This window comes from Microcaecilia unicolor, chromosome 3 (assembly GCF_901765095.1).
Source record: "Microcaecilia unicolor chromosome 3, aMicUni1.1, whole genome shotgun sequence".
In the NCBI taxonomy this organism is placed as follows: domain Eukaryota; kingdom Metazoa; phylum Chordata; class Amphibia; order Gymnophiona; family Siphonopidae; genus Microcaecilia; species Microcaecilia unicolor.
The window spans coordinates 60,073,305-60,085,475 of NC_044033.1; the positions used below are offsets into that span (position 1 = coordinate 60,073,305).

Genomic DNA, 12,171 nt, shown 5'->3' on the forward strand with positions numbered 1-12,171 from the left:
TACTGTTTCTCAGGACAAGAGGACTAACTTGCGAAAGGATGGCTCTGAAAGGATTGGCCATGGTATGAGGGTGAAATTCAACCCACTTGCTTTGCTCTTGGATTCATCTTTGGAAGGAGAATTTGACCTTGTGCAGAGAATTATTTTTGAGGTATGAAGAATATTCCAAAAATGTTTTGGTGCTGGATTATTTCTAGAAAAAAAAGATTGTTTTCAAAATTCCTTGGACAAAGGTTTTGTTCCCTTGCTATGTCATGGTTAGAGGGGGTGGGAAAGAAGCTTAGTCACTGCAAGTGATATAGGAGTACAGCCTCTGGATATTTGCATATTATTTTCCCAACTGTTGAAAGTAATTCCTAATTTGGTTACTCCTGCCTCATTCTGATCTCTGACTCTTGATTAGAAGCTGATGCAAAATCACTTATTGTGTATGGAAAGGGTGATAGATTGAGGAAGATTTAGAACCAAGTTGAATACCAGTTTTTCTTGGGAAATCTTGGATGCAGAGGAGCAGATGTAAACAGTGCATGGTTTGGTATATTTTTGTGGCACAGGAAGGAAGTTAAGATGTGTTATGTTATTAACACCAGTTATTAGTAACTAGGGGGCTCATTTTCAAAGCACTTAGCCTTCCAAATTTCCATAAGTTTCTATGGAATTTTGGAAGGCTAAGTGCTTTGAAAATATGTGCCTAGGTCTCACTGCATAAAATGGGACCTTACTAAAAATAGCACAAGTTAGTGGTAAAATAACATATCTTAACGCTAGTCTCTGTTGATAACTACGCTCCACGGTTGCTTTAATAAACGTGTTCTTTTTTTTAAAGAATGCCTCATAGGCAAGTTGTCTTTGTCTGCATCATAGTCTGCCACATGGCGGGAACTGTGGTGGATGTCATCATTTGTATGGTGGAGCCAACATGCCATAGCGCCTTCTGCAGATACTAACTTCAAGTTGATTTTATATACTGCATATCAGACCAATATCTAGAGGTGGAGGTGGACTCTGATTGCCCAGAATAGAGGATTGGTGACATCTGGCACCTGTGTTATTGCCTCCGGGAGTACATCTTTTCTGTTTGCTAATCCTGGCTTCTTCTGTTGGGGCTTGTATGACTTAAGTTCTTCATCTGCCCATTGTTTCTCTAGTTCTAGTGAACATTCTGGTTATACATAGCCAATTGGAGCACCAACTGTTTGTGAAGCCTTGCTATAACGAATGGGGTTTGTTTAACCTAGCAAGGTTTACTTGCTATATTAACTTAACTTCTGTAATCTGAGAAATTATAGAAATCACTTCTTAAATACCTTTTTTTTGAATAAAGAAAAGATTGGGCCCCTTACACACAGGCATTTTGTGTGTTTTCTGTTCTCTAGGTAGAAGATCCCAGCCAACCAAATGACGAGGGCATTACAGCACTTCACAATGCCGTGTGTGCAGGGCACACAGATATTGTCAAGTTTCTGGTCCAGTTTGGCGTGAATGTAAATGCAGCAGACAGTGATGGATGGTAAGGAGAATCTGTCATTCCTGTATTACTGTCACTGTGAAACAAACAAAAAAAAAATAGTGTATCATCAAGTAGACTTCTGGGCCCACTCACTGTGCCCAGTAGCCATTGCTTTGTGTTATCACCAGCCTACTCTATCTCCATTCTCTTTACTACCACCCTCTGTACTTAATCTCAAGTATACTTGAATTCTGTCCATTTTGCGTGAGTAGAGAGGCATCTGTTCTTTCTATAAAGAAGCATCTCCTCATTTTTTTTTTTAGCCTCCGTCATGCTCCTTCAAACTTTATCGAGTCACAAAAGAGAGGGTCAAACAGCATATAGATATAAACAGAAAACAAAAAACAAGCAACACTGGGCCTTCAGAATTGAGATAATCGATGTCCTCTTTAATCTGAAAATGACCCGACATGGGCCGTGTTTCGGCGCACAAACGCCTGCCTCAGGGGTCAGAAAGTTCTTGTTATTTTCGTGGACGTTTGCTGACTATGCGGCTATTGACTACGTTATAGGCATTATATCTTGACAGTTTGGTCAATTCCAAACTTCCACTAAAATAACAATAAGAACTTTCTGACCCCCGAGGCAGGCGTTTGTGCGCCCAAACACGGCCCGTGTCCGGGTCATTTTCAGATTAAAAAGGACATTGATTATCTCAATCTAGAAGGCCCAGTGTTGCTTCTTTTTTGTTCCTTCAAACTTTATATCATGATGTCTTGGCCTTGAGCCCCTGTCCTTCTATGGAAAATAGTACCGTGTCTTACTGTAAGGAGGTCTGCCAGGTGTTATGCTTTTATCATATCCCTTCTTTTCTTTTCTTCCAGTTTTGAGGTCCATAAGACTCCCTGAGTAGTGCTTGTATTGAAATATAAGTGTCATTTTGGTAAACCTCTTTTGACGTGCTTTCATCCTTTCTAAGGACTTAAAAACGGGCAGCTTCAAAACACGAGCATAGCATTCCAAGTAGGGTCTCATCAGTGATTTGTACAGTGACAGCATTATCTCTTGTTTTCCTACTGCTGACAAATTTCTCTATTAATTTGACCATATTGTTATCTTTTCCTGCTGCTTTTATCAGAGGGGCCAATAACCTTCAAATCATCTATGATAATTAGAGAGGCCTTTTCTACTTGTAATCACAAAACAACAAAAAACATCATATTAAAATCCTATAGACATTTATCTATTCAACATCCTTAATTTTGTAGCTTGTTTTAATATATTTAAATACTCATATATTAATGAGATGGAGTCAGTAGTCCAGCAGCAAGGGGGGTGCTACCCAGTCTTTTGCACTGAGTGTCACATGTATGATTATCTCCCAGTTGGTATGAAGTCATATGTGTGTGCCCGGTGCAAAGAACTCCTAGCTCTCAGAGAGAAGGTCCGTTCTCTTGAGGCTAGAGTACAAGACTTGGTAGAGATGAGGGAGATAGAACAGTACATAGGTGAGACCTACAGGGATGTTGTAGAGAGGTCCCACCTCCAGCCGGGTAGCCCCTTTGCTACTTCGGAGGAGAGAGGTCTCCTAGAAGGAGAACATTGCCCTGGTGAAGTAGGAAGTATTCCTGTACCCGGGACCTGCCCACCAGAGGATGTGTTATCCTCTCACACCGAGGATATGTCTCTGATTACGGCCCACAGGGGAAAAGATAGAACCGCTGTTGTAATTGGAGACTCAATCATTAGGCATGTAGATAGCTGGGTGGCTGGTGGACGTGAGGATCGTCAGGTGACTTGCCTGCCTGGTGCGAAGGTGGCGGACCTCACGCGGCACCTAGACAAGATTTTAGATAGTGCTGGGGAGGAGCCGGCCGTATTGGTACACGTGGGTACCAACGACGTAGGAAAATGTGGGAGAGAGGTTCTGGAAGCCAAATTTAGGCTTTTAGGAAAGAAGCTCAAATCCAGATCCTCTAGGGTAGCATTTTCAGAAATACTACCTGTTTCACGCGCAGGGCCCAAGCAACAGGCAGAGATCTGGAGTCTCAATGCATGGATGAGATGATGGTGCGGGGATGAGGGTTTTGGATTTGTCAGGAGCTGGGCAGCATTCTGGGGAAGGGAGAGCCTATTCCAATCTGATGGGCTTCACCTTAACCAGGGTGGGACCAGGCTGCTGGCATCAACATTTAAAAAGGAACTAGATCAGCTTTTAAACTAGAAACGGGGTGGGGGGGGGGGGGGGGGCTCAGAAGCGCATGGTTCAGGATAAGGTATCTTTTGAGGATATCACCCAAACAGGGAAGAAAAAGTTGCTTATAAGTAAGGATGTCAAAGAGACCGTAGTAGATCAGTTGGCCTTAAGTAAAAATATTAATAACCCGACAGAAGATAACACATTAATAATGCCATGTATTAAGTGTGATATAAAACCGAACAAAAAGCATGCACTGAAATGTCTATACACAAATGCAAGGAGCCTGAGACATAAGATGGGAGAGCTGGAATACATTGCACACAATGAAAAATTGGATATTATAGGCATCTTTTAGACCTGGTGGAAGGAAGATAACCAGTGGGACACAGTCATACTGGGCTACAAATTATATCGTAGTGATAGGGTGGATAGGATTGGAGGAGGGGTAGCACTGTATATTAAAGAGAACCTTGACTCAGGCTGCAAATATTGCAGGATACAAAACCACTATTGGAATCTTTGTGGATCGAAATTCCACATGAAAAAGGAAAATAATGGTGATTGGAGTGTACTACCGTCCGCCTGGCCAGGACGAGCAGATGGACGCAGCAATGTCAAAGGAAATTAGGGAAGCGAATAAAATGGGCAATGTAATAATAACGGAGGATTTCAATTTATCCACATATAGACTGGGTTAATGTAACATTGGTACACGCCAGGGAGATAAGTTTTTTATGAAATCAAGGACAGCTTCATGGAACAGCTGGTTCAGGAGCCGACAAGAGAAGGAAAAATACTAGACTTAGTCCTTAGTGGAGCTCATGATCTAGTAGTGCAGGGGTAACAGTGCGAGGACCACTTGATAACAGTGATCATAATATGATCAGTTTTGATATTGGCATTGAAGTAAGTGAGCTTAGGAAATCAAATACACTATAGCATTTAACTTTAGAAAAGGTGATTACACAAAATGAGAAAAACGGTGAAAGACTGAAAGGAGCAGCTCACAGGGTAAAAAAACTTGCATCAGGCATGGATGCTGTTTAAAAATACCATCCTAGAGGTACAGGACAAATATATTCCGCGTATTAGAAAAAGGGGAAAAAAGACCAAACGTCAGCTGGCGTGGCTAAACAGTAAGGTAAAGGAAGTCATTAGAGCCAAAAAACAAGCCTTCCACAATCTAGTAATGCTCTAGGCCTTAGTATTGCTGGGCTGTTAATCAGTAGTCTGTAGCTTGCTAGAAAATTGGTGGGGTTGATGGTGGCTTGCTTACTATCCAGCAGGACCATGGGAACTTGAAAGTTCAGATGTTCAGGCAACAGCCTCACTAATTTTGACAGCAGATGTTATAATTGTATTTCTTCCCTGTTATGGCACTGCCATAACAGACCTTTGTAAGCCACATTGAGCCTCCAAATAGGTGGGAAAATGTGGGATACAAGTGCAATAAATAAAATAATGCTTGGTGGTAAGATTAGCGGGGGAGGCACTAGCTGAAATTAAAGCAGTCATGTAGGGACTAGCTGGCTATGCAGGGTGATTAGATTACAATTCAACTAGTGGAAACATAGGTGCTCATTTAACTGGGCCTGTCTGGCAGGCTTTGCTGGGAAACTAGGAGGCCAGATAATTGGGCAATGGCCATGCTAGTTTTAATAGCTGTTTAGATTATTCCAAAGCTTTGTGGTTGGACATGGAATGAAAGGGCTGGGTGTGAACTAAATGGGGAATGTATATACCTACAGTATAAATGAGAAAAACAGGCTGTGGGGTAATCCTTGTGATCTACTGCACTATTATAGTCATAGGAGCCAGCTCTGTGAGGGCAAAGGGTGCTTGAGTACCCCAAAAACTAGGCCAAACTCAGGAAAGCAAAAGTTGGCTCCTATTACTATAGGAAGTGAGCATTTTATTGGTCTAGCACCTGTTGTGGACAAGACAGAATATTATTTCCTATTTAAAAAAAAAAAAAAGTAATGTTGGAAGAGACTTTACATAAGGTGTCAGTGTCCATTGGGAGCGGACAAAATAATTCTCCAAAAATATAACCAAGTGGGATCTAATATGGCCTGGGGGACAACTAGTGAAGAGACACATCAGGTTAAAAAATGGGCCAGATTGGATTGGGGGTTCTAGAGGAATACCCACTCCAAAAGAAAAAAAAAATCTCCCAGTGCATTTGTTTCGGGGTATACACTAGAAAGGTTTGGTGACTGTTGCACTGCTATGATTTGTTTGCTGTGGTATTACTGACTGGTTTTTCTTAGTATTTTTGGGTTTGATTGTGTTTGTGTGTATTTAAAAGTGTTTTCAAGTTAAACCTGAAAAAAAAAAATCTCCCAGTGCATTTCTGTGAGAGAAGCATTCTAGTTTCTGCAAGCATAGGGGGAAAAAAATCCAAACCTGAAATGTAGCAGGAAGGGAATTGCTCCTTTCAAACTACCTCTCCCCTTTTCTCTTCTGTTTATAGACACCCACAGATACATAGGGATTAGAAATGATTCAGTGAGGCATGTCCTCCACCCCACCATACTCCTACCCTGATGAGCTGCCTCTTAGTGATTCAGATGTGTGTTTTGTTTTTATTGTAAATTCTACTGTGAAACTTACTGAACTGTATGACTTTTATAATGGTTGCTATATATACTGCCAAGTGATACTTATTGCTGTGGGATGCAGGCATCCTGTGGTTAAACTGTAAATGATATGATATGGTACTTGTATTCTGCCAACTCCCAAAATATGGTTCAAAGCGGATTCCAAACATAAGTGTCATAAAGAAATTACAAGTAAGATTTCTAAAATAAAAATAGTCATCAATTTCTTCTGAAATGAAAGCTAAGTAGGAGATATCACTATCAAGCTATTGATAGTGATGGCACCCCGACATAATAGTCCAGACAAAAAAAACAACAACAAAAAAAATCCACCAAAATAGACTAAAAACAAAACAGACCATAACAAAAAAACAAAACAAAAACCCTTACAAAACAACCAACAACAAGACAGACCTAGACAAAATAGTCCCTCCCACAAATTAAACCTTGACAAAACAACCTACACACAAAACAGTTCCCTCAACCAAATACCCTCTTAACAAAAACAAAAACTCTTTTGACAGACACCATTATGTATCCAACCACATATGCCACAGCCCATTTTGACAGAATATGAAAACTTACAATCTTTTTTGTTGCAAATGGTTTTAATGGGATTCTTTTGCCAATAAACTATTTTGACGGGTCTTTAATAACAAAACTATTATAACGGACCTCATTTGACCAGGTATCGATAGCGATATCTAATGGCTTGATACATTATGCTTTGTTGGCGGTTTTGATAGTTTTTAAATTTTATGTTTCTGTTGCGCAATGATGGGAAAAAAAGAGTTGCCGTTTAGGAGCTCTGACCAGATGTGTGACGTCTTGCCATCACTTTGTAGTAAATGATCAAAAGAGTAGAAAGAAGGTGTTCAGCAAATCCTGCAAAGGACAGGGGTGCTGAAAAGAGGAATATTGTTCATCCACAGAGCAAAGACCGCTACAAGAATTTCTTCCAGCCTAGACAATTAAGGTAGCTTTTAGGGCATTATATGATCTCACTTTGGAGAGTGTTGAATTCCCAGGTTGTGTCAGTCTACACAGGAAGAGGATGAGGAGACCCAGTTAATTTACAGATATTAAAAGTACATTCAAGCAGCCCCCAACTTAAAGATATTAGTTACAACAATCCATGGATACATTTATAGATAAAACTCCTGTTATCATATTTTACTACATTTATTTTGGCTTAACGATGCCTGACTGTCTCTCTGCATATACATGTTGTTGCAGTGATGAATGAGAACTAGTAAGGTGATAACATCAGGGTGTCATGGCTTTCTCTTCTTTGAGCGGTCTCAGTTCAGTGCCTGTAGGCAGACCTTCATATTTCTCTCTTCAGTCGTAGAGAATAACATTTTTATTAAACATCTCTATATTTTATAGTATTTTATATTTACCTTATTTTCACCTAGCATTCAGATCAGGCCTGGATATTGGAGTCTGTCCTCCATTTATAACATTACTAGCCGTTAAGCCCGTTAAAACGGGCGTGTATTGGAATGTTTTTTTTCCCAAGGCCCCCCTCCCGTTGCAGCTGCAAGGCCCCCTGCCATCCTCCTTCCCTGCCAGCTCCAAGGCCCCCTCTGTCCCTCCCTCCCAGCTCCAAGGCTCCAGTCCTCCCCCCTTCCCAGCTGCAAGGCCCCCCTGCCCTCCCTCCCTCCCTCCCAGTTCCAAGGCCCCAGGCCCTCCCCCCCCCAGCTCCCAAGGCCCCCTGCCCTCCCTCCCTTCCTCCCAGTTCCAAGGCCCCCTGCTCTCCCTCACAACTGTAAGGGGCCCCATTCCCTCACAACTGTAAGGGGCCCCCTGCCCTCCCTCCCAGCTCCAAGGCTCCAGTCCTCCCCCCTTCCCAGCTGCAAGGCCCCCTGCCTGCCCTCCCTCCCTCCCAGTTCCAAGGCCCCAGGCGCCCTTCCCTGCCTCCCAGTTCCAAGGCCCCAGGCCCTCTCCCCCAGCTCCCAAGGCCCCCTTCCCGCCCTCCCCCCCAGCTCCCAAGGCCCCCTTCCCGCCCTCCCCCCCCAGCTCCCAAGGCCCCCTGCCCTCCCTCCCTCCCAGTTCCAAGGCCCCCTGCTCTCCCTCACAACTGTAAGGGCCCCCCTGCTCTCCCTCCCAGCTCCAAGGCTCCAGTCCTCCCCCCTTCCCAGCTGCAAGACCCCCCGCCCTCCCTCCCTCCCAGTTCCAAGGCCCCAGGCCCTCCCAGCTCCCAAGGCCCCCTTCCCTCCCTCCCTCCCAGTTCCAAGGCCCCCTGCTCTCCCTCACAACTGTAAGGGCCCCCCTGCCCTCCTTCCCAGCTCCAGTCCTCCCCCCTTCCCAGCTGCAAGGCCCCCCCAACTCCCAAGGCCCCCTTCCCTCCCTCCCTCCCTCCCAGTTCCAAGGCCCCCTGCTCTCCCTCACAACTGTAAGGGTCTCCCTCACAACTGTAAGGGCCCCCCTGCCCTCCCTCCCAGCTCCAAGGCTCCAGTCCTCCCCCCTTCCCAGCTGCAAGTCCCCCCTGCCCTCCCTCCCAGTTCCAAGGCCCCAGGCCCCCCCAGCTCCCAAGGCCCCCTTTCCTCCCTCCCTCCCAGTTCCAAGGCCCCCCCTTCTTCCCAGCCAGCTGGAAGGCCCCCTTCAGTCCAGCCCTCCCAGCTCCAAGGCCCCCCTCTTTCTGAGACCTCCCATGTCGCCACCACCCCCCCCCCTTCACCCGGCCCGGGCCCTCTCTTCGTTATTCAACTTACAGCAGCGCCGAAACAGCAGCAAGCAGCAGCTCCCGTTGGCCTAGTTCCTTCACTGCCTGTGCCCGCCCTCGTGTGACGTCACGTCGGCGAGGGCGGGGCACAGGCAGTGAAGGAAGGCCAACGGGAGCTGCTGCTTGCTGCTGTTTCGGCGCTGCTGTAAGTTGAATAACGAAGAGAGGGCCCGGGCCGGGTGAAGGGGGGGGGGGGTGGTGGCGACTCCGGGGGGGGGGGGGCGGTAGCGGCTACCTTGGGGGGGGAGCGGGTAGCGACGTCAGCGGTTCCCTCCCTCCCCTTCCGCGCAGTTTCCCTCTCTGTCCCGCCCCCTCCCCCTCCCGTCATCACGTCTTGACGCGGGGGCGGGACAGAGAGGGAAGTCTCTACTGCGCATTTGCAGGTGAGTCGGTCACTTCCCATTTATAGGTTTGATTCTTGTGGGATGGTTGGTTGTTAGAAAATTTCAATTTAGGATGCAGTGTTCAGGGATCAGTTACCTCCGCTGTCAACCTGTATTTCCAAAGAAGGAAATTTTACTGGACTCCAGTAACTTAGAAATAAGGAAGTGCTCTATGCATTTCATTCAAATTCAAGAGAGCCAAATGAGGGGCACAGTGTGTGGATGGAAAGGACTGTCTTCCTACTGTTCCACCAGTTATTGTTCCTACGTCTGTAATATCAGCTTTAAGACAAGCAGTTGGCAGTGGGCTTTTTGCTCATTTGCAGTTGTGAAAGAGGGTACTTGGAGTGCGGCATATAAATAAAACTTTATAACCCGTTATATCTTTAAAAGTCTAAGCGGGGAACAAATCACATATAAAATATGAAAAAACAAGAGAATAAAAATTATTTCTTTACACAACAAACTGTACAAAAAAACTCTACAATTCAAACATACAGCAGATTAAAATTTACATGGTATTAAAATAATTTATACATCAGAGGAACCAAAAGCCTGAAGAAATAAATGAGTTTTCAATGCTTTTTTTAACTGGTTCATATTTTGTATTGAACAAAGTTCAATTTGCAAAGCATTCCATAATTTCAGACCTTTGATATAGAAACTGGATGATCTGCATTCTTCTAAATAAGCCTGATGAAATGAAGGCACGTCAAGTAACTGTTTCTGAGATGATCTCAGAGAGCAAGTGGGTTGATAACTTCTTACAGTGTCACTAAAAGTTGGTGAAATATTACATTCAATATTTTGAAAACTAGCAATAAAATTTTAAATTCAATGCAAAATTTTACAGGGAGCCAATGCAGATCATAACGAGAACCTCCTTTAATCACTCAGGCTATAACATTCTGAACTACTTGTAGCGCCTTCAGCATGTGACTGGTAATGCCCATTAGCAAACCATTAAAGTATTATAACAGTGGACAAACTACAGACTGAACAATTTTACAAAAGTTTTCAACAGAAACCAGCACTCTAATACGCCGTACAATTCTTAATTTATAAAATACCTTTGCTATTATGTTTCCAACCTGGTTTTTCATAGATAATGTAGTGTCAAGTTGCACCCCCAAATTTCTAATCTGATAGACAATAGGGATATTAGCAGAGTCAATGTTAAAAATCTTAGGACAATTTACCCCTTTTGTACCAGTGAGGAAAAGAATTTGAGTTTTTGAAATGTTCCGTTTCAACCGATTTCCTTCCATCCATTGCAATATTTTTGAAAGGTAAAATCTCAATTTAACAAAAGTGTGTTCAAAAGAGTTCTCGACATGCAGTACAAACTGTATGTCATCAGCATACAACTTGTATTGTACTCCCAAACCTCTCAACAATGTACATAAAGGTAAAAGAAAAAGATTAAACACTGCAGAAAGACAGGAGCCTTGTGGAATCCACCTGTCAAACAAACCCTATCTGCCTTCTAGCATGATCTTTCCCATTGCTAGGAATGGACTGTGTGTTGCAGAATATGAGGAAGGGGCGACCTAAGCTGAAATATCTCTGAGAGCCCTAGTATTGAGCATGTTTGTTTTTCTCTTCCACGTTTACAGGACTCCGTTGCACTGTGCTGCTTCTTGTAATAATGTGCAGATGTGCAAGTTTCTGGTGGAGTCGGGAGCAGCTGTGTTCGCCATGACATATAGCGATCTACAGACCGCAGCAGATAAGTGTGAGGAAATGGAAGAAGGTTACAGTCAGTGTTCTCAGTTTCTCTATGGTAAGTATCAGCTGCTGCCTAGTGAAATTACACTTCCTTTTGTAGAACTGAGCTTATATATATACTACTGCCTGAGCTTGGAGCAGTTACTGTTCTAAAGGAGTTTTAGGTGGATTATAATACCGCAGTGCTGTTTTCCCACCAAAACTCCTTCAGAACAAGGTATTAAACCGTAGCTGTAGAAATATTTTGTATATATTCAGTAGACTAGATCATGTTTTGAAAGGTTAATTTGCATTTCCTTAGCATCCCTCCGGACCGGACCAGGATTGGACTGATGGGTTGTGCTCGCCTACCAGCAGGTGGAGACTGAGAAAAAACTCTGACTCTAGAGAGCCAATAGGAGCCCTGGCCATGTGACCTTAGCCTCAGTATTTTCTCAGTCTCCCAGCAGGTAGGAAGTGAGCCCATTAGTCTCTCTCCTTTTCTCTTTAGATATTACAGATATTTGTGATAATTCTTCTGTGCCTGGAATCTTATTTAGAGGCTTGACAGGGTTTCCTTTCTCTTCTTTCTTTGACAGCCTCGGGGGTGTTAAACTCGGGTGTCTCGAGTCCACCCCCCTTCCTCCCCATCTCCCTGGCTTAGCAGGGAAGGGCCGTCCCTTTCTCTGGAAAGGTGTACCGTCTTTGGGAGAGGCAGCCACTTTTAACAGGTAGCTGCTTTAAAAGAATTAAATCAAATAAAAGTAAATTCAAAGAAGCAGCCTTTCTTTCCCCAGACTTCTAACGAGCAGGCAGCTCCAGTGTTTTATTATGATTGAGGGGTTATAAAAAAAAACAAAAAAAAAAAACAAACAAAAGAAAATAATTCAGTATCTGTGACTTTAAACTGCGATTTTTCTCGTCAGATTTAATTTCCTCCATTTTCTTGCGTTTTGGTGGCGGCAGTTTAAACAAATGAAAAAAAAAAAAAAAGAAAGGTGCGAACCGCGTAAGCGCGGCCACCTGTTTTTTCCGATATGGCTTAAAAGTTCAAACAGCTGCTGTCGGTCAGCGTCGCGCAGTTCACGCAGCCGGAACATGTA

At 43.8% G+C, this 12,171-nt stretch overlaps 1 protein-coding gene across 1 annotated transcript in view; it reads left to right on the forward strand.

Moving 5' to 3' along the window:
- Window positions 1–12,171, forward strand: part of TP53BP2 (tumor protein p53 binding protein 2) — a 184,219-nt gene that overhangs the window by 161,479 nt on the left and 10,569 nt on the right. The window contains 3 exon segments of the mRNA XM_030195966.1: window positions 14–151; window positions 1,377–1,510; window positions 10,978–11,144. Of these exon segments, the coding sequence (XP_030051826.1) occupies window positions 14–151; window positions 1,377–1,510; window positions 10,978–11,144 (439 nt within the window).